The sequence below is a fragment of the Podarcis melisellensis genome (assembly GCF_964234715.1).
Source record: "Podarcis melisellensis genome assembly, chromosome: 12".
NCBI lineage: Eukaryota > Metazoa > Chordata > Lepidosauria > Squamata > Lacertidae > Podarcis > Podarcis melisellensis.
In genome coordinates, this window is record NC_138544.1 from 6,109,174 (window position 1) to 6,129,790 (window position 20,617).

The window sequence follows — 20,617 nt, forward strand, 5'->3', positions numbered from 1 at the left end:
AATATTAATACTTACGGCAGTAATAGATGTCAGTAATCTCTTTGGAGTAATAGCCTAAGAGATTAGAGAAGAGAGAAATGCACTCTAAATGTTATATTCTGTACAGGGCTGTTAAAGACCTCACAACAGCAGAGAATCTAGGTTTTAAAGCGAGGTTAACAAATTAGCTAGGTTTGTCAGCAGTTAGCACCCAAAACAGATGTATTTCCAAACACACACACAACAGTGCTGTATAGAAATACATACTTCATAGAGTCCATCTGCATACACATCACAATTGGGGCCGGCATTTGTTTGGAACCTTCAGGTTATTAATTTCTCAGGGAATACATTTTTAGAAGTGCAAGCAGCGCATATTGAAGAAATCAGGTCCAGCTCTGGGTGAACTTTTCTTCCCCACTCCAACAGAGTGATCTACCATTCTGTTACGCGGGAAAGATTACAGGAGAGGCGGGCAGGCGAAAACCACCTCAGAGTCTGCTGGATTGTCCCTCCCACCACAGGGTCTTTCTACTACCAAACTGCAGGGTGGAGTTGCTGTCATAAGGATCATGAGAGCAACTCCACAAAAGGAACAAGATGCTCCACTTTGCTTAAAGCACTCTATACGACTTCAATCATTCACAAAATTTGTCGTGTTCCTGTCACATGATTATGAATTACAATTTGAATGACGTCCCCAGACAAGTGACAACAGGGCATCAAAGAAGCAAAAGAGAGAGAGGAAAAAACCATGTCCTAGATGCAATTATGGTAAATATTCACAGGCAGTAAAATTTTAGAGCCGACATTATACCGTGCAAGATGACTGAGCTTAAGTTATTCAGCTGAAGCACTTCAAGATTTATTCTGCCATCAGTTCACAAAGGCAGAGAGTAGTAAATTTGATTCTAATCTAAATATGCTTAAAGAATAACATTTTTGTTTTAAAAGGATATTGTGTCATATTGATTTGGAAGTGTTCTTCCCTCTGTATTAAAGTACTTTAGCACAGATTAGCATCACCAATTTATTCAATTATTCCCTTTACCTTTGACTTAGCTGATTTTTTCCTTTTATCAACACTTATGGATTCTTTCTTCTGTACCTAATAAATGAAAGAGAGATGTTAAGAGTCTATTGCACCCCCAAGTGTTCTCTCAAAATAGATGCCCATCGAAAGGTGAGAGATACATACCAAGCTATAAACCTCAACCTTTATCTCAAAGTCGCTGGCCACATCTTGCCTTTAAAAAAATGGAAGAAAGGGTTAAATTCAATTCCTAAGTCTAATACAGTTTTCCAAGTCAAGTTTTACAAATCAAATCAATCGCAACAGAAGCTGTGGTAGCTCCTACTGTATCTATGCCTGTCTAAGGGCCGCAAAAAGCAGAGGGCAACCTGAGGCAGTCCAGGGTTCCCAGGCAAACAGCTTGACAAGTATGTCTTTTCCTGATGGTCTTATGGAACATCAGGACCAGGTGTAAGCCTGTAAGATTTTGGAAGACCATCTTAGGGTAGCTTTCACTGCTGTATTCACAGCTCTGCTGCTCTCTTGGTCTCAAGTATCCCCCAACCAAGATTAACTTCAGACATCTGAAGCCTATGGGATTAATTCTTTTCACTCAAACTCCTGCGGAAAGCTTAACAAGAGTTCAAAATCAAGAGTGTTTGTCAAAAGTGGGCTTGAGAGCCCTGCCATTTTACTTTAGGCAAGTAGGAACCACTCCCAAACTAGCAGCCCGATATCAAGGCAGCAGTATAGCAGACAAGTAAGCAGGTGCACAAATATCGAGCTATTTTTCTCCAGCTAGAACAAAGCAGTGTATTTTTGAGTGCAAGGGCACCAGAAACAACAGTCCTGCAGTTTGAGGTGTGGGAAAGTCAGGCAAGCATTCACTATTTTCTTATGCGCCATCCTAATTAAAATGACTGCAGCTAATCTACCATTTCCCAGTATCTAAAAAGAGGAAGACTGGGTTGAGGTGGGAGTGAGAGAGAGCAACATCCATTCTTTTTGGAGGAATAAAGTTTTCCTTAAATGTGCTTTTGGATCTCCAGAACTTTATTTTTTGAAGCTGCTGCTGTGTTTTTAAACTAAGCTTTGTTCTTAACGCTTCGTTGTGATTGTCAACAGCTATGGAGGGCACAAATGGTTAGCATATAACATTGTTATAAAGAAGAATAAAATTAAGTAGTTAAACAAGTAAGTACTTACAGCGTAAAAGTAGTAGTGAAAGTAAGAGCATCTCCACCATTCAGGGAACTTGCAGTACTTGCTAATGGTGTAGCAACCATGTTTTCTGCTCCTGCTTTTAACATTATTACGTAGTAGTAGTTTGCTGTTTCTGTGAATAGTTTAAGCAGTCTCTCTTAATCTGTTTTACAAAAGCAGCTAACACAAAGATTAAAGAACAAAGTGGTTCAGCATTTTTGCCTCCAATCAACTTATTGCACAATTTAATGCACCTATGTTTATTTTTTTATGGTTTGTAAGACAGTTGATTTAAGATCAAGTTTCACAGTGATTTAAAGATTTTGTAAAAAATTTCGAAATGGAATGTAGTGCGTTATTCAAATGAAATGATGAAACTCAGGGAGAAGCTGGAAGTATTTTAGTCAAAACTGCACACAAGGCAAGATCACAAAAGTTGCAATCCTATACCAATTAACTCAGACTAAGTCCACTGAACACAATGGGACTGACCTCTAAGGAGACATATATATGAATTCACTGTATATCAGCCTACACCAATCCAAATATAAAAGGTGGTAGATTTTTTTGTTTTTGTTTTTTAAAAACCATTATTGTTTTCCTAGCATTTTCCAGGTGCTCCTTAATTTCACTATATTCACAGTTCTGAGAAGTAGTCAACCAAAAACTGATTTGTTTCAATTATTAGTACTTTTAACTCATTAAAGCACTTCTGCAGCAACAATTGACTTCTTCTGCTACTGCCTGTCTTCACTACTATTGCTGCTGCTGCCGCCTTCAACTGCCTTCGCATTACCAATCTAGCAGCAGCAGCAACAAAGGCTGAAGGCATCAGATATAAGGCCACAGTAGTAGTTGGTATCTTGAGCATTAAAAGCAGCAGCTGAAGCTGCTTAAACACAGTGATTAAAGTGTACAATGGCTTCAGGAATGTGGGGAAAGTGATCTAAATATGGAAAGAGACACAGTGGAAATGGCTTCAGGAATGTGGGGAAAGTGATCTAAATATGGAAAGAGAAGGAAAGCAAGAGGAAAATGGTGGCGGAAAAAGAGGAGGTATGAAGTTGATTATTGGGACATAAACTGCCAATCACTGGAGAATGGAATGCAACAGCATTAATTTGGGGAACATTCAGCTAGGAGGATTTGGGGTGGATGAAAGAAATGTTGCTACACCTTAAGAAAGAAAAAGGAGTACTGCAAACACATAATGCTGTAAGGAAAGGTACCGTATTTTTCGCCCTATAGGACGCACCGTCCCGTAAGGCGCACCTAGTTTTTTTTGGGGGGGGGGAAATAAAGGGGAAAAAATTATTTCCCCACCAGGCGCGGGGCTGGGGCGGGGGAGGCCCGCCCGAGCTTCCCCCGACCCCAGCCCCCAAACAGGCAGCTCTCTGCAAGCCGTGGGAGCCCAGCGCTGGCTCCCGCTGCTTGCTGAGAGGTCCGCAAAGCCTGGAAGCACTGAGCTCAGCGCGCGCAGGCTTCAGCATGCAGGCAACTCTCCGCAAGCAGCGGGAGCGCTCCCGCTGCTTGCGGAGAGGTCCACGAAGCCTGCATTCGCCCCATAGGACGCACACAGATTTCCCCTTCATTTTTGGAGGGGAAAAATGCGTCCTATAGGGCGAAAAATACGGTAACTCTGCTCTAAAATTCCAGTTCAAATGAAGATGGACTTGAGAGGCTTTCCCAAGAGCAATTAGTCTCATGGAAGATGTGACCTGCAAGCCAGAGACTGCCTGACCTATAGGTCAGTCTCTGTATCAGCTGCTACACTAAACCATAATTCCAACCACACAAGTACAGCAAAAGGAATTACCTGATTTCTGGACAGTGCTGCATACAAAGTCTGCTTTTAGAGGTAGGCGCATTTCTGACAGAGTAACAGAGCCCCTGGATGGAGAAACTCCACTAGGCATTGAATCAGCTTTAATCTTCTTGCTTTGAGATCCTTCATTTTTTAGTTTGTTTAGCTCTTCCAATAATGCTGTTCTTTTTTCAGCTGTACAAGCATAAAAAATAGTAGTTACATATATGTTTCATAGCCAATTACAGGTTGTTTTCAAGTCACAGACACATCCCACAAAATGTTTAAAATTGAATCCCATTGTTGGATCAAAACCAACCTCTATCTAATGAACTCATTTCGAACAGAAGTCAGTTAGATATAAGAAAAATGATGGCCTTAAGGGTTTGCTTTTAGCAGGTGATATTCAGAGGTAAATGGAGGCTTTGGGCAAGCCAACATTCATTCACAGAACTAGCCTTCATAAAGTTTTAGGGTGTTCTTAAAGCCATCACCACAGGATGTCAGAAAATTTCATAGATGAATTGCACATTGCTCTAACACTTTCTTCGAATCTTTTATTTATGGAAAATTTAGATAAGGTAGCTTATTGCTGAAGAATCACTTTGAGCAAAAAAGAATACAGTATGCTTAATACACTCTAGTGTGATCTTTTGGGCAATAAAGCCTGTTATGTTATTTACATAGAAAGCCATCTTTAAACAACCACCATACTTGCAATGAGAAGTAGTCTCTCAGCTTCTGCTTCTTCTTGTGAGCCCTTCCCATGTTCCTCATCAATGCAACAGTTTAGAGCTTGGCTGGCTTGATGTATTACTGTTTGTTGCAGATTGATTTCATTATTCAGCTCCTAAACATGTAGTCAGATAAGCAGACTTAGTAAAACCTCAAACCATTATATTTTGTCACATCTCCTTCAGTTTCTTTGGAAACACACCCACCCTCAAGTTTCTCATCAGCAACTGAGGCTGGTGCAGACATAGCTCTGCTCATGTTATCCAGTTACAGGATTGGACTGCAGGGTTATACACTCCCTTCTTATGAGTAAATTCTCTCAACCATGGACAATCAGCCATAGTTAATTCTAACATGGCATTCAAAAACTATGCTGAAATCCAAACTGCTAGTGGCCCCAGGTAACTTCATTTTTACTCCTGAAGTATGTATGTTTATAATTAAATGGATAGAATGAATAATCAAGTTTTCTAGGATTGGAAGGCAGCATTCTAAGCACCTGTAATTTGCGTTTGATGTTGATTTGATCAGACGTTCCATTCCTTTTCTCCTCAAGCCTGGAAGAAACATCTTCTTTACGAACGATCACTTGCTTTATTGAAGGACGATCTACTTCTTTAAATCGCTGTGATCGATAGGCATCGATACTTCAAAAGAAAAGTTCAGTTTTAGAAAGATACAGAGCAAAGTATTTGACCAAATAAAGTTAAGAAAGTGCAGGGGCAAGAAAGGGTTTACAACAGAGATTGACTCATCCTGACCAAATTGAGATAGAGGCACAACCAGCTTTTAGGACCACCCTTAGGAAGATTATAGCAATGTGGATTTATTCAAAGACACAATGATGGCTAAGTCAATGTTTCAGGAAGTGCAAAAGTGCTGCCCTTCTACTTTTCCCATGAGGCCATTTTCCAGAAAGAAATCTAGATTAGCCTTAAATCAAGCGTGGGGAATATCAGGCCCAGGGGCTTCTCTATTTGGTTCCCAAGACTCTCCATAAGCCACAAGTACAATTGCTGGCTCTTTCATCTCCCACCACTGACATCTGAATCCAGCCCTCTGCATAAGGTTTCCCAGAAGTGTATGTGGCCCTCAGGCTGAAAAAGGTTCCCCACACTTGGCTTAGCTGTTTTAGTCCTCTCTCTGCATTGTACTAAAATTTAAGAGGCCAAATAGAACGCTTAGCCAAGTGGTTACCTATACAGATTACGCTCCTCTGACAAGGACCCAATGCTGCTTCCAGATTCAGTTCTGCAGACAGATGTTCTTTGAAACTTGTTGGACTTTGGACTATCATCACTTGCATTGCTCGCCTCATCAACCAATTTACATGGGGATGCAAAAACCTGGAAGAGACATAGATCTTTGATCATTCTATGTGTAATTAAAATTCAAAGAAATACAACGTTATAATGCTGAGAATTGGATTTTAATAGCAAACTGAGAATTACAAGTTTGAAGGCATGTTTTCCTCATTTTCTAGAATTTGAGTCTATGACAACCTGGACATACACAAATAGCAGCATTAAATTAAGCATCTGTTCTTACCTCTGGACTTGCAACAGCAACAGACTCTGTTAAAGGTGTTAGGAGGGACATTGAGGAAATATTCAGCGGCTCCTGTTCATCCTCACAATCAGCTTCCAAGGTCATGCTCATCTCTTTTTTAAGTTTCTCTATGTCAGGCCCATCCTCTTGAAGAACTTCATCAAAGATGTCACTTATCACCTGTGAACTATTCATTTCGTCATTCGCTTCAGGCTCAGGCTCTTTGTCTGGAAAGTAAAACACACACAGTCAACTTAAGGGCCAAAAGCCTGGGTAAAGAGGAAAGGTTCAGCCGGGTTCCTACAAATAAATGTGGCACCAGGCATGCCTCCCTGGGGGAGAGCATTGCATGAGCAGGATGATGAGGCACCATTGTTCTTGTATCACCATCCTCCAGACCAAAGAAGGGCCTCAGATGACAACTGTGGGGTCCAGGTCAGTTCATGTGGGGAGAGACAGTCCTTGGGGAATACCTAAGCTACACAAGCCTTTATACGTCAAACAGGCATTTGGAATTGAGCCTCAAATAGCAACCAGTGCAGTTGTTCCAGAATTGGCATTATATATTCAGACCATGCTGCACAGGTCAACAATTTGACTGTCAAATTCTGCACCAGAGGAACTTTCCAAAGCATCTTTAGAGATTGTCCCACATGTAACATATTGCAGTAATCAAATCGAGAGTTTGGCAGTGTATATACAACAGAGGTTAGGCTGTACCCGTCCAGATAAAAGGCACAGCTGGTCCTCTAACTCTAAGCTGATGGACAGTACTCCATGCCACCGAGGCAACTTGACCCTCAAGCAACAGTTATAGCTAAAGATGGACTGTAACTCCATTCAGACCAGGCCAAATCCCATCTGTTTGTTCAAGAGAACAACCCATTAACTGTGTCTCTGTCTTGTGTGGATTAAGTTTCAGTTTATTTGCTTTCATCCAGTTCATTACTGAGGCAAGAGGTTAAGCTAGCCCATACCTGCAAATGTAAAGGAGCAGAGCTGTGTGTCATCAGCATATTGTTGACAATGCACTCCAAAATTATGGAGGACCCCTACTGACGCTGAATGCCAACAGCCTTTCCCCCAACTTTCCTTCTTTGATAAGGTGTTAGTGCCTTTCTTCATACAAATACTAAAAACAGGTCTAGTGACTCAAGAAGGGTATGATATAAACTTATAGAATCGTAGAGATATTAGGGACCCCAAGGGTCATCTAGTCCAAACCTCTGCAATGCAGGAATTGCAGCTCAAGAATTCAGAACAGATTATCATCCATCCTCTGCCTAAAAACCTCCAAGGAAGGTCCACCACCTCTCCTGGGAGTCTGTTCCACTGTCAAACAGTGCTTACTGTCAGAAGTTTATTGCTGATGTTTAGTCAGAATCTCCTTTCTTATAACTTGAATTCATTGGTTTGAGTCTACCCTTCAGGGAAGGAAAAAACAAGCTTGCTCTATCTTGCATAAGACAGCCCTTAAATCTATATCTCCTCTCAGTCTCTTTTCCAGGCTACACATAACTCCCTCAACTGCTCCTCATAAGGCTTGGTTTCCAGACCCTTGATCATCCTTGTCCCTTCTCTGCACACCTTCCAGCTCAAACTCATTCTTAAATTGCAGTACCCAGAACTGGATGCAGAACTCCAGGTGTGGTCTGACCAAGGCAGTTTTCCAGACATGCACTGTCACCACGTAATATTTTCCAATCACTATCAAGGAGCCAAGCTGCATGTTAAAGACCATCAGTGGTTTAAGGCTAAGCCAGACAACCTTTGAGGCACAAAGCCTAGATAACTAGACCAATTTAGTACAAAGAATTAGGAAATACAAACCTTTCTGTTCCTCAGGAAGTTGCTCAAGGTTTGAGGTGGAAAGTGTTTTTACAGGAGTCTGTGGTGAAAAGATTTTCAAGGGACTGAGCTCTTTTGTCTTTTCATGTTCTGAAGCGCCTGTAAGTTCCAAGGAATAAGTTACTTAAGTAGAGCAAGCCGTTATTAAATAAAGTTCATAACTAATCTATGTTAGGCCATTTTACAATGGACTTGTACTAGGCTAGACTTTGAGACACCCAGCATCTACTTGCTGATGAGAAATCTCGCTTCTCAGGCAGCAATATGTAGTAGTCCTATTAATCTGACATTTCTATCTAAAGTTCTAAGTGGCACACCTTACGATTCTTAGTAATTCATATAAATATTGGAGATAATAGACAATATAGTGAACACACACACGCCCTTACCAACCTGCCCATATGTCATTTTCATACTGAATTTGGAAAGTTCCAAGTCCAATCACCCAGGCCAGGCGTTATTTTCTACCCAGGGAGAGGATGGATGGGGGCAAATGTACGACTCACATGGCATTTACAGAAGTGGTGGAAAAGTTGCAGCTGTCCAGGTAATGCTGAACAATGACTCCTGTAATCTGACAGAGGCAAATGGAGTCCAACAACATATGGAGTGCCATACGCTCCCACCCGCCGTAAGGGACGTTATTGGCACTTTGAAACATAAATTAGGCTTCTATCAAACAATTTACTAGTCATGATTCAGACTTATTCTTTCATGTTCAGATAATTTTACCATGGAGCAGTTTTATCAGAGCATTCTTACCAGAAGTTATGCCTTCTACGGCTATGTCTACAGCCTTTTCTTCGGCTACCTGTGAGTTGTCATCAGAATTGGGAAGGTGCTTTGAGTTAACCTGAACCAAACTCTCCTAGAAAAGTAAGATAATTCAGGCCTTTAAGTCAAGTCATCAGGGTATATTTGACTGGTGTCCAATTAGTTTAGTTGTATTCAATATTACCTGTTATTATGTTCAATATTTCGGGGGATTTTTACTGCGTATTTTTGATCTTTGGATGAATAGTGATTTAGAAAGAAATTTAATAATAAATAACCTAAAGCATTCTTAAAGGTTCCCTTACAACAAGTTTCAATATGTTACCGATTTTGTTTCTAGGCGTTTTTTCTTGGAGTTCTCTTTTCTTTCAGCGCTCCACAAGTTGCCCCTGTCAAAGCAGCCTCTGATGCATGCAAGTTCTTTTTCACGTTCCTGAAAACATTCAAGACAAAAGTGGATGCAGTCTCAGCTTATGCACTACATCTCCAACAGATGTCTAATATTCAAGTCTAATCATTCCATGTTCTTACAGACAAGTAGAAACTCGTACCTGTTTGAGCTGCTGTGCTAAACTAGCAGTAGAGGATACTTCATTCTGTCTGAAGAGTCTTTCTTGGATTGTCTTAGTATTTGGAGTGATAATGGGAGTCCTGTGTCCTCCAGTGATAACAGGACTTTGTGTGCTACGCTCCTGGCAATGCTCTCCAAATCGTTCCAGAAAAGGCTTAATCCCTGATCCTCCTAGAAGAACAATGGATTTTTCATCAACAAATTAGGTTCTTCATTATTTAGAAGTAACACTGAAGTGCAGCATTATTCTTTTCTCCTTGATACACAGTTATACAACTATACTAGATTCCATATCTGAACATGTTCTGGTGAGAATTGGGGCAGTTAAGCATAAGTACTTCTCAAAAAGCTATAATTATTCACATAAGAATCATTCTGCAGCAGTATCCAACTAAGTTGCACTCATAACCCCATTGAAATTAATGGTCTGAAGTTTATCATGTCCATTATTTTTAATGGGCCTACTCTGAGTGGGACTAGGGTTGTCTACAGCCCTTTCTATCCATTCCTAAAACTTTTAATACAAAAGACCCTAATTTTGCAACTGAGGTAAGGTATACAACTTCTCAATCTAGGTCTCTGGAATCCCTAACAGATGAGCTTTCCAAAGCGTTAACAGAAGTGCTTTCAAGCTGTCACCCATGGTTCAACAAGAGTTAGTTTCATCCAATTTAGATCAGAAGGTCAGACATCCATAAGCAAGTGAGAAAGCAGATTTATTGTACAAAATACTAAGCTGCGTAACATTTTTAAAACTTTTATCACCTGGAAATGCATAAAATTTTCTTAAAAGCTGCAGCCCAATATCAAATACCACCATGCAGAATCTAGACATTCTTTTATCTTGGAAGGATCCTAATTGCACAGGCTGATGTAACTGTGTGAAACTAGTTTTGAATAATGCTCAGATAATTATTCTTCGTCTCCAATAAAAAAAAAGGAACCTTTTAAATAAGTCTTAATTCTTATGAAAAAGAGGTCTTCCAGCACAGTAAAATAAAAGAATTTAAGCAATCCCAAATCAAAAGGCATTACCCCAAAGTATGTTCAAATTAACACACCAGGAATTGCTTCTAAATAAACATGCACTAGATCAGAATAGGTGGAGGTAGAAAAATTAAGGGGTCTGACACAGTAGCATGGAGGCTACATGGTACCAATACATTTGAGTAGATTTCAACAAGTCATCTCTTAAGTTGCCATCAGTTCATGTGTAGAACTACACGAAACTTTACTCACTACCAAATACTATATATGCAGACAGAGAATCTGTTTATTTAAAGCTCATTTTTGCAGTTCTTTAATACAACTTATAAACATTTTAAGCATGAAATTACAAATTTTTTTCTCATGACTTAGCTAAAACTTTGCACACAGTATATTCCAGGTATGCTTAAACCATTCAAATTTCCCTCCGACATGGCCATATCACTTACGTCAGCTAATTGCAGAAATCATTTTCTATATAAAATTCTGGTTAAAATCTCTACAGCATATGCTGCTTTAAATAATGGTGCAACCCTTCACCTGGTGTGGCTGGTTTCTCCTTAGAATCAAATTGTACATGTGTTCCCTTGAGTCGCTCCTCTTTGGCAGAAAGTGGCTGAGATAATGCAGGTTTCAATGGTGGTTTAAGGTTGGCCTTTTCCTGCAGCAGTCGTTTTGGTACCTCAGTCTCCTTAGAATGGTTGCTAGTTGTTCCTGAAGATTTTGCTATGGAATTATTAGTTCCCTGAAAGGGGATTAGAGAGAACAGTTAGTTGTCACTCTCAGCTCAGAAAGACAGCAAAGATTATTATCCACCTAATTTTTTAATGTTGCCAATGGATTTCCCAGATGCAGCACTAGCAAGTGTGGAGTTGCTGCTCTAAATTATTCTACTAGGATAGCTAAACAAATGCTTCCATCTCCACTGCTGTTTTCACTAACACAGCTAAAACAGCCATTTGCAACAGGGATCAGAACTTTACATTGTCTCTCTAATATCTTTATGTGCATTCCTTAATACTTGCCATTTACAAGAGGATCTCAATAAGTAACTACCTGGTGAAGTATGCTTATATATGATTTTATAATTGACACTAGACTTTTCAGCCTAGTTTATCTTTTAAACATGTTACAATTGTTCACAAATTCCCCAAAGCCTGACTCAGATTAGGATTTTGCTACATTTTGATGTCTGTTAAGGATTGCACTCTACAAACTCGTATTTCCTTTCCTGAAACTGCCACTTCTATAGCACCGACTTAAATATGCCAGCTCCTAAACTGTTTTCAGTGGGGCCAATTCTCTAGGAAGGGTTGCAAGGCTACATCTTCATATTGTCAGTCTCTCCACTGTATGATAGAAATAAACATCAGATTAAATATGATCACTTACCAATATCTCAGAGTTTGCCGACTTATTCACAGATGGCTCAACAGCCCTTTGCAAACAGGATGCAGCACCCTGCTTCACACTGTCGCTATTGATTCTAGCAGATGCTCCACTAGTAGTGGACAATTTGGATAAACAAGTCGTACCAGGCTGTTCTTGTGTATTGTTTTGCCTTGCAGATGGATGACTTAGGTCATTTTCCCAGGAGCCAATTGTAGCAGCAAGGTTAGCTAAACGGCCTCTTCGACCTATTGGGGTATCAGTGGTAAGGGGAAGTTGTTTGGGTGGGGAAATGACGCATTTGTTTGATTCAATAGGAGAAATACAAGAACTTTCAGACACATCTGAAAATTAAGAATACAGAGAAGTAGAGTTATGGAACTATATGACACACGACTATTAAAGCAATTCTTACTAAAAAAAACACCAAATGAGATAAAAAATGTTCTGAAGCAAGCCAGCTTGCCCAACTACTTCTAAACTTATCTATAGCCATCACTTGTGGAATATTACAAGAACCCACAGGGGAGAAAGGCTACTTTGTTTTTCTTGCCCTCCCAACAAGGGAGACAAAAATGTTGAACCATGAGAGAACTCACACTTCATATTTGACCTTATGTACCAGAGGATCCCATGAAACTGAATACAATAGACATAGTGCAAGTTTGTGTAACGACCAAGGATTAACCGGTGCTAAAAGTATGGGATAAACTTTCACAGTTGTCTGCATCAAGTAAGAATCGCCTTGAGGCGATCAGAAAATTTTTTTATGAGTTGGGAATGACAGCTCCTTTTCCTTTCAAATCACTGATTCATGGTATGTGACTAGTATAGCTACTTATGGGCAGGCAAGCCAAACTAGCTTGAACCAGAAAACAACTTCTTCCCCCACCCAAGGAAAACATTTTACACGTATGAAATTTAGATGTATGGATGCCTGCAATTAGGTATCTCTTTTTAAACACCACAATGGCATGAAGAGATACTGAACTTTCCCTTGCTTATGTCTTTGCAGAGATTTTTTTTAAGCTATGCATATCATGCACAATAGAGACATACCGTTGTCCCAGCAGCGTCGTTGTTCAGCCAGCTTTTGCATGCGTGTTTTAACTGAAGCAACAGGAGTTTGCTCAGATTTCGCATCCTGCTCTTCAATCTCAATGGACGGGGCAATAATCTGAGAGGTAGGAGCCATCTCAGAAGCAGCATGGTCCATTGAAGAAGAGTTAATTGGATACCTATTCTCTGAATTAGAAAGTGGAACATCCACATTGTCCGAACAACGTCTTTTAGATGGTGATGGCTTTGTACTCGCCTTTGCTGGAGCTGTTGTGGGGGAGAAAGCGGATCAGTTGGGTTGGCTTTTAGGCTAAAGCTACAATGGCAGTAAATACAACAGTCAGTTAAGAAGAAATTTTAAACTATCAGACAAGAACAAAAGTTCACCCTCCTTTGATTCCCCTCCTTAGACAATTTCCAGTTATTACTGTGTCCTCCTCCTTTACCTTGCTTTAAAAATGATTTAATGAGTCAAATTGTCTGAGCACTGCTTAGAAATTCTGAATACTGTATTAAGTAAGATATAAATACTATGATACAAATGAAATAAACATGTGACAGTTTTGTTTATAAAATGCCTGATATAGTTCAGCATTAATCTACATGGTATTTGTTACTTTAGTTCCAGAATGCAGCCCCATTAATTAACTAAAATGCACTTTGATGTTACTTCATAATGTTTATCATTACTAGATATCAATGTCATTTAGCTACTAAGTGAGAAGCAAGACAACTGAGCAAGTAACTTTACAAGTTTGCCCACACAAAACCCTGTACACTGAGTATAATCAAACACGATCTCATGCAAGTGAAAAATACCTTCTTCGCTAGGCTGAAGCGGTTGGTTACCAGCTTCTGACAAAGGTTCTCTGCTCCTTTTTGTTTGTGTTGTAGGCCGCACTCCTGCTGTGGGCCGCCCAGCCATCTTCTTCTGCAAATTTTCCCTCCTTGCACGGGTTCGCTCTAGAAGTTTCTAAATATTACACAAAGATTATTATGGGTAAGTTGATAATGGGACTGCACTGCTTTCAGGTTGTTAATACAATCAGTTCCTTGATGAAAGTGGGATGTCAACAAGTAGCATTTTAATTTCTGCAGCTTCCTACAAACAAAAGCTATGGTTTTTTTTGTCCAAGGAGGAGATAGGCAGTCTCAGTGCATAAATCAACTGCAATGTCTTAGTTGTGTTCACTAGCAGGACAGAGACTACAGAACGTTTTGGAGAACCTGAAATAAAGTAATGTCTAGTGCTTGCCACAAATGCTCAAACTACACAAGAGATATAAAAATGTTTGTCTTTACTTGAATTGCAAGTCTTAAGGAGTGCAACTAGCTGGAGCTGTGACACCTAGTTTTTTGAGTGACACCGTTGCAGGTGGCTCTTATTCACAAAAAAATCTGTGTGGATGAATGGACGAAGGCAAATCACATGCTCTTAAACCCAGCTTATTATTTTATGTTGTATATCATTTTAGAATACAGTGGTACCTTGGGATGCGAACGGGATCTGTTCCAGAGCCCCGTTCACATCCTGAATAGAACGTAAGATGTGACTGCGCAAGTTGCTGCTTCCACGCATGCGTGTAACGTCATTTTGACCGTCTGGACATGCACGAGTGGCGAAACCCGGAAATAACGTGCTCCGTTACTTCCGGGTCACCGCGGAGCGCAACCCGAAAATACTTATCCTGAAGCATATTTATCCCGAGGTATTACTGTATTATTGCTTTTAATGAGCGTGTCCTGCACGTTATCCAAAATTTGGTAGAAGATTGGATCAGAAAGATTTAAATACAGAACAAGTACAAACAGCAGGGGGAAGTATTTGCAAAATGAAGGAATTTTCCAGTTCAGGAAAGCAAGACAAAAAACCCTTGCTTGTAGGCAAGGGTTTTTTCTCAAATTACTAGGAATGTAAAAATAGTGGCTCTAACTATTTAATGCTGGTCTACTTGCATGTTCAAGACTATCCAGATGTGAGATTAAATAGCAAATATGTAGCAATTCAATAGCTAAACAATAGCAATTTAAAGCTGGGAAGCCTGCCAGTCACATTCCATTTGGTTCCATCAGCCTATTACTTCCAAGTATTTTAGTCATTACACATCAAATGTCGTTTATTAGGAATTTTCAGCTCTATAAAACTGGCCCGGAACTTCAGAGCTGAAGCAAAGGGACCCTCTGGCCTCTGCCACCAACTAGGGGACTAGTGTCCCAGGAAGAACAGCACAGCAAGGAGAAAACCAACCTGGCCCACCCACCAATTAAGAAGCATCTGCTTTCCTGCAGGAAAAGACACTCGGTTCCAACTGCCGGTTCCCCTGGGACTGCAGAGCTGGAGGGAAGCATGATCTGGACTTATCCATCAGATAAGGGCTGCTACAGTATGCATTTTGGGGGAGGGGGAGGGTTTGTATTAATGTAAGCTGTTGCTTGTAAGCCGTTTTGAAGATGATTTGATTGAAATACATGGTATAAATCTTTAGAACAAAATTGCAGCTTTCTAGACCTTCAGCAACCCTATCCTCAGGAAAGTTGTCAGTACAATTCAATTATCAATCAGAATCACTTGAAACCTACATAAATAAAAGTAGCACTCAAAAATGCTCATTTCTTTATTTCCTCAGAAGTCCCAGAAGCTAGGTGCAGTTATTGAAAGAGCCCCCATTTTCCTATTTGGGTTATACTGGGTGCATTAATATGTGCCCCTGGCTGACTAATGATCATAACAAAACACAGGAGGTCTCTGTGGCTTGTGGAGCCCAAACTGCTGGGATCTGAATATCCAAAATCAGCATGCTAGAACCCTAGAAGCAGTGGCATTATTTGGTCTAAGTGACTAGCCATGTAGTCACAACAACACTTCATGTAGAAGTAGGCCAACATATTGAGCGTAGAACCACTGGCGGAGGAACAGGAGGCTGGGGGGAGCGCCACGCCCCTGGCACCATCGGGGAGGGGGGTACCATTGCAGCTACCCTCCAGACACGTGCCATGCCCCCCACCGCACCGGGCGCCATGCCCCCGGTGCCAGAGCATGCAGCTTCGCAACTGCATAGAACTGAAGACAGAATATGATGCAGAAATGCTCCCTTTCATTCAAAGTTTGTCCATGGTGATACGTGCAAGGGCACAACTTTCTCCAACTCTTTTCTATCGCCAGCACCTCCACCCCTAAACACACTCATCCTGCTGCTGAACTGGGACACAGGGCAGAAGAGAAATGGCATAAAGGATATATCTTTGAACGTACCCATACCGATTCTCAGCTAATCTGGAGAACTGTAGAGATATACAAGAACATAGGAGCCTGCTGGATCAGGCCAACGGCCCATCTTGTCCAGCATCCTTTTCTCACAGTGCGAGATGCCTGTGTGAAACTTGCAAGCAGGATTCAAATAAAAGAACACTCTCCCCTCCTGTAGTTTCCTGCAGCTCGTATTCTGAAGCATTACTGCCTCCAGATGTGAAGAATAGCCATCATGAGAACTATCCAGAAATGTGCATTATTAACAAACTCTAATTGAGACCTATAAACAAGTGGAATGCATCAACTGTACTATATATTCTAGCACGAATTAAAGTCACAGTGTGCGGACTGTTTACAATCCTTACCAAAACCATATAAAAAAAGGCCATTACAGTGGTACCTCGGGTTAAGTACTTAATTCGTTCTGGAGGTCCGTTCTTAACCTGAAGCACCACTTAACCTGAAGCGTATGTAACCCGAGATACCACTGCATTGCCATATTTCAAGGAGGAACATATGTTATAAGTTACTGGGCATCCGAAGCAGAGCTTGAAAAAATTCAAGGTCAAAAGCTTTCATTTGAAAACTGCTGACACTGCAATATTAAGAGTTAAATACAATATGCAAACCAAGCTATGAGAATTCAGGTCCAAGTAGATAGAAGCAATACTGGACTTCAGTGTAGATTATGATGATGCCCAAGACAAAGGAAGCAAGAAGAATATGAAACCCAACTATTATAAATTAAAAATGCACTTTTCTTCTAATGCAGTAGTCCCATCTCCATAAGCCAGTTCTTGAATCTGACTTTAATAGTTTCCTGCTAATTAAAAACACTATTTAGTTATTATTCCAAAATGTGTACAAGAAAGTAGACCTTACAAATGTGTAAAGTATTCTGCTTTACTTTTCTACATTAATACAAAAGTGTAAAGAAAGACATGGTGCATGCAGAAATCAAGATACTTTTTCCATGTGTTGGGAGTTGTTTTCCTTCACATCAGAGAACTCCACAGGGAAAAGCATAAGGTTTCCTTGAGGCAATAAGTTTTAATAAAAGCTTGCCTGTCAAAGCAATCTGCCTTTTCCATTGTACTGGAAGGAGGACTTTTGGCGGAAGACTGGCATGGTTATTAAAAAAAAAAAGATGAAGTTGTAAAACTAGTGAAATATCCTTTTCAAGTTCCAGATGCTTTAAAGATTAGCACAGCATCCAATACTGCAAACTATTTTAAATCAACAATTCAAATCAGGTTTGATTGCTCTTAACTCAAAAAGAAGTACAACTGCATCTCTAAGAAGGGTGTGGATTAGCTGGAAGATTTCCAGCACATAGCACACTGAAGTTGTTTAATAAACAGAACTTGAAAACGGGATCTCTTCAGAACTAGTCTCATCAAGTCATTCACTTCCAATTAAGGAGAAAAACTGAATGTTTGAATGCAGCATCAGAAGCAAGAAGATAACCGTCGATTCTGACACACCCCTCATTGTGTAAGCTGAAAGACCGCTTAAATATAATTTAAATTCAGTTAGCACGGAGCTGCCGAGGGCACCTTGATAGTGCTCCACATATTTACTCAGAGTTAAGTTGTGCTGAGTTCTGTTGGCCTTACTTTCAGAGAGACTGCAGCTTTGAAGTAGTAAAGAACACAAGGAATTTGTGCAAGTTTCAAATTTCTTAAGTGGTTTTCTTACAATACAGATTTTATTTCAGAGGCTTTGACATTTTAGAGATCTGTCAATCCTATGCACAACTTCCTTGAAGTAAATCCCACAAAGCTCCATGGGACTTATTTTAGAGTAAACACAGTATTGCACTGTAAAGATCCGTTTCAAATTAAAGACAACATAATGCATCAGTACCTTCCTTTCTGTTTAAGAGCCTGTGGACAGAGACAGTCTTATCTTTAAGTATTTGTTCAGCACTTCATGTACTTTGGGCATTTTAAGTGGTAAATAGTAATTTTCATGCTCTGCATGCAGACACTAATATTTCATTCCACATTTGAATGTGACACGTTTAAAGGTCAACAGGTGTTTTTTTTATATATCAGCATAAAAATACAGAAATGTATTTTTACATGACACCTAGTAGATTACTGTTTTTAAAAAATAAGCATTAAAAAATAGGCAGTGCTGTGCTTTAGTATATAGTTCCAGAATCTCATCGACTTTCCAAATGTTTAAGTTACTTTTAGAAGCATTTAAGTGAACTCTTGGACTAATTCAGGAAAAAGTGAGAGTGACATCGTTTGCTTCGTAAAAGAACAGCTATTTGGAAAAGCCACACCCATTAGTCTCATTTCCCTCCTCTGAGTCACGGCAAGAGAAAAGAGGCAGTTTGGAAAGAATGAAAGTGGAAAATCAACGTGCTTGGAGTTAGCTATTTGAATTATGTTGGTTTGCCCTTTTCCTTTGCTGGCTATTGTATTAGGACCCGGAGCAAAGAATTAAAACAAACCAAGAGCTCCAGGTCCCCAGGAGTAACCAGATCCTCAATCCCTCCAAGCCGCAAGGGCGATCCCTGACTATGCGCCACTTTCTGCGGGGTCGACTTTCAGCCTTACAACTGCGATTCCTTTCAAAAGCATTACTTTTGACATATATCGTGTCCTAAAAGCCCCCCGCGCCCCGAGAACGGCAAAAGGCACCCAGATTTGGCATTAAAACAAATAAAGCATTCCGGGGGCGGGAAGGGAGGTCTAACTAAGGGGCGGAGAGAGAAACCCACCTAGCTGGCTAGGTTTACTCAGAGGTGCTGCCACGACTCCAATGCTATTACTCTCGAGTAGGGACGCATCGCAGCCCGAGGAAGGGCCGCCAGGACGAAGCTCACTTACATTGATTATTATTTACTACTTTTGTTACTCGCTGTATATGTCATTATAATTTCTATACCACCTTTCAGGATCAAATCCGCTTTCCAACATTTAATTGGGTTTATTAAATCTGTTAATCACCTGATGATGATGATGATGGACTTTCTATTCCGCCCTCCATCTGAGGATCGCAGGGCAACCCGAAGCGACTTAAAGGCAACCCCCCCCCAAAAAAAACCCTCACCTGGGCCCAATTAAAGCCAAGCGGGAGGGAGAGGAATGCCTTGCCCGCCTCCTGCCCTCTTCTCCAAGGGAGTTAAAAGACCCCTCGGCTCCCAGAGAGAGGGGGGGACGAGGCGCCCCGCTCCCCTCCCGCCCCCCGGGCTCCCTCAGCGGGCGCCGCTCACCTCAGTGAAGGGGTCCATCTCCGCCACCGAACTCCCTCGCCGCGTCTGGCTCCCGAAACAGCCTCTCCCTTTTGAGCCTCCGCGGCGGCCAACCGCCGTCCAATTTTGAATTTCAGCGCCTGCCACAGCCGGGGGGAGGGGGGGCGCCGCGCATGCGCCCGGCTCCGCCCAAGCTCCTCCCTGCCCGAAATACGCTCTCAAAGGGACGGGGGCGGGCACTTCCCCCGAGAACGCATGCGCATTTCCGCCTCCCCGCTCTTCCGAATCAAACAGCTCGCGCCGCCTGAAGGGAGCGGGTGGGTGAAGAGGATGACGGACGGGAGCGTTAGCCATTCAGGCGAAGCTGTTTTTACGACTGCTTTGCAGGCCTGGCGCTGTTGGACTCCAACTCCCATCAGCCCCAGTGAGCGTGGCCAATGGTCAGGCGTGATGGGAGCCGTAGTTCAAAAGACATAGTGTCCCTCCCTAGTCTACGTTTAGAAACTGACATTTTTAAGGTTGTTTTTCTAACGAAGCGCGTTTCCTTCCAAGAGCCAGAGGCACAGTCCAAGCCTAAACCTGCTTACCTGGGACTAAATCCCACATTATTTAAATTTGTCTGCCGCCCTTGAAAATGATATACAGATGGTACATGACCCCAGTTAAACTTGCCAAAATATACCATTCGTCAGATAACAAATGCTGGAAATGTAAGGAAAATGAAGGAACATTTTACCACCTCTGGTGGACCTGCCCTAAGGTGAAGGCCTTCTGGGAAATGATATATAATGAGCTGAAAAAGGTATTTAAGTATACCTTCACTAAGAAACCAGAGGCCCTCCTCCTGGGCATTGTCGACCAGAAGGTGTTAAAGAAAGACAGAACATTTTTCATGTATGCGACAACAGCAGCAAGGATATTACTTGCCAAGAACTGGAAAACTCAAGATCTACCCACACTGGAAGAATGGCAGATGCAACTGATGGACTATATGCAACTGGCGGAGATGACCGGCAGAATCCGAGACCTGGGAGAAGAAAGGATGGAAGAGGACTGGAAGAAATTTAAGACTTATTTACAAAAATATTGTGATTTAATGGAATGTTAAGAAAGATGCTTGGTTATAAACAATTGGCCATCACTAAAATAGATCAGGAAATGATGACAAGAGAGATTAAGAGAAACAAAGTTGAAGGACAATTATTTTAATGTATTTTATTGGTATACAAGTTGGAAATAAGATGATAATT

General features: G+C 41.1%; 1 protein-coding gene and 1 long non-coding RNA gene across 3 annotated transcripts in view; one reads left to right on the forward strand and one right to left on the reverse strand.

Moving 5' to 3' along the window:
- Positions 1-19,538, reverse strand: part of ANLN (anillin, actin binding protein) — a 31,317-nt gene extending 11,779 nt beyond the window's left edge. For both annotated transcript variants that reach the window (XM_081931016.1, XM_081931015.1), the window contains exons 1-18: positions 19,389-19,538; positions 13,729-13,882; positions 12,910-13,176; positions 11,854-12,194; positions 11,002-11,206; positions 9,455-9,645; positions 9,229-9,336; positions 8,892-8,997; positions 8,112-8,228; positions 6,282-6,508; positions 5,931-6,079; positions 5,233-5,380; positions 4,713-4,848; positions 4,011-4,193; positions 2,198-2,327; positions 1,178-1,226; positions 1,031-1,087; positions 16-54 (exon numbers count right to left, since the gene is read on the reverse strand). In XM_081931016.1, coding sequence (XP_081787142.1) covers positions 16-54; positions 1,031-1,087; positions 1,178-1,226; positions 2,198-2,327; positions 4,011-4,193; positions 4,713-4,848; positions 5,233-5,380; positions 5,931-6,079; positions 6,282-6,508; positions 8,112-8,228; positions 8,892-8,997; positions 9,229-9,336; positions 9,455-9,645; positions 11,002-11,206; positions 11,854-12,194; positions 12,910-13,176; positions 13,729-13,882; positions 19,389-19,406 — 2,625 coding nt within the window. In that variant the 5' untranslated portion in view covers positions 19,407-19,538. The remainder of the gene's footprint in view (positions 1-15; positions 55-1,030; positions 1,088-1,177; positions 1,227-2,197; positions 2,328-4,010; positions 4,194-4,712; positions 4,849-5,232; positions 5,381-5,930; positions 6,080-6,281; positions 6,509-8,111; positions 8,229-8,891; positions 8,998-9,228; positions 9,337-9,454; positions 9,646-11,001; positions 11,207-11,853; positions 12,195-12,909; positions 13,177-13,728; positions 13,883-19,388) is intronic.
- On the forward strand, positions 4,883-6,280 carry LOC309380979. The gene is made up of 2 exons (XR_014173251.1): positions 4,883-5,134; positions 6,217-6,280. It is a non-coding gene; the product is annotated as an uncharacterized lncRNA (long non-coding RNA).
- Positions 19,539-20,617: the final 1,079 nt, after the last annotated feature.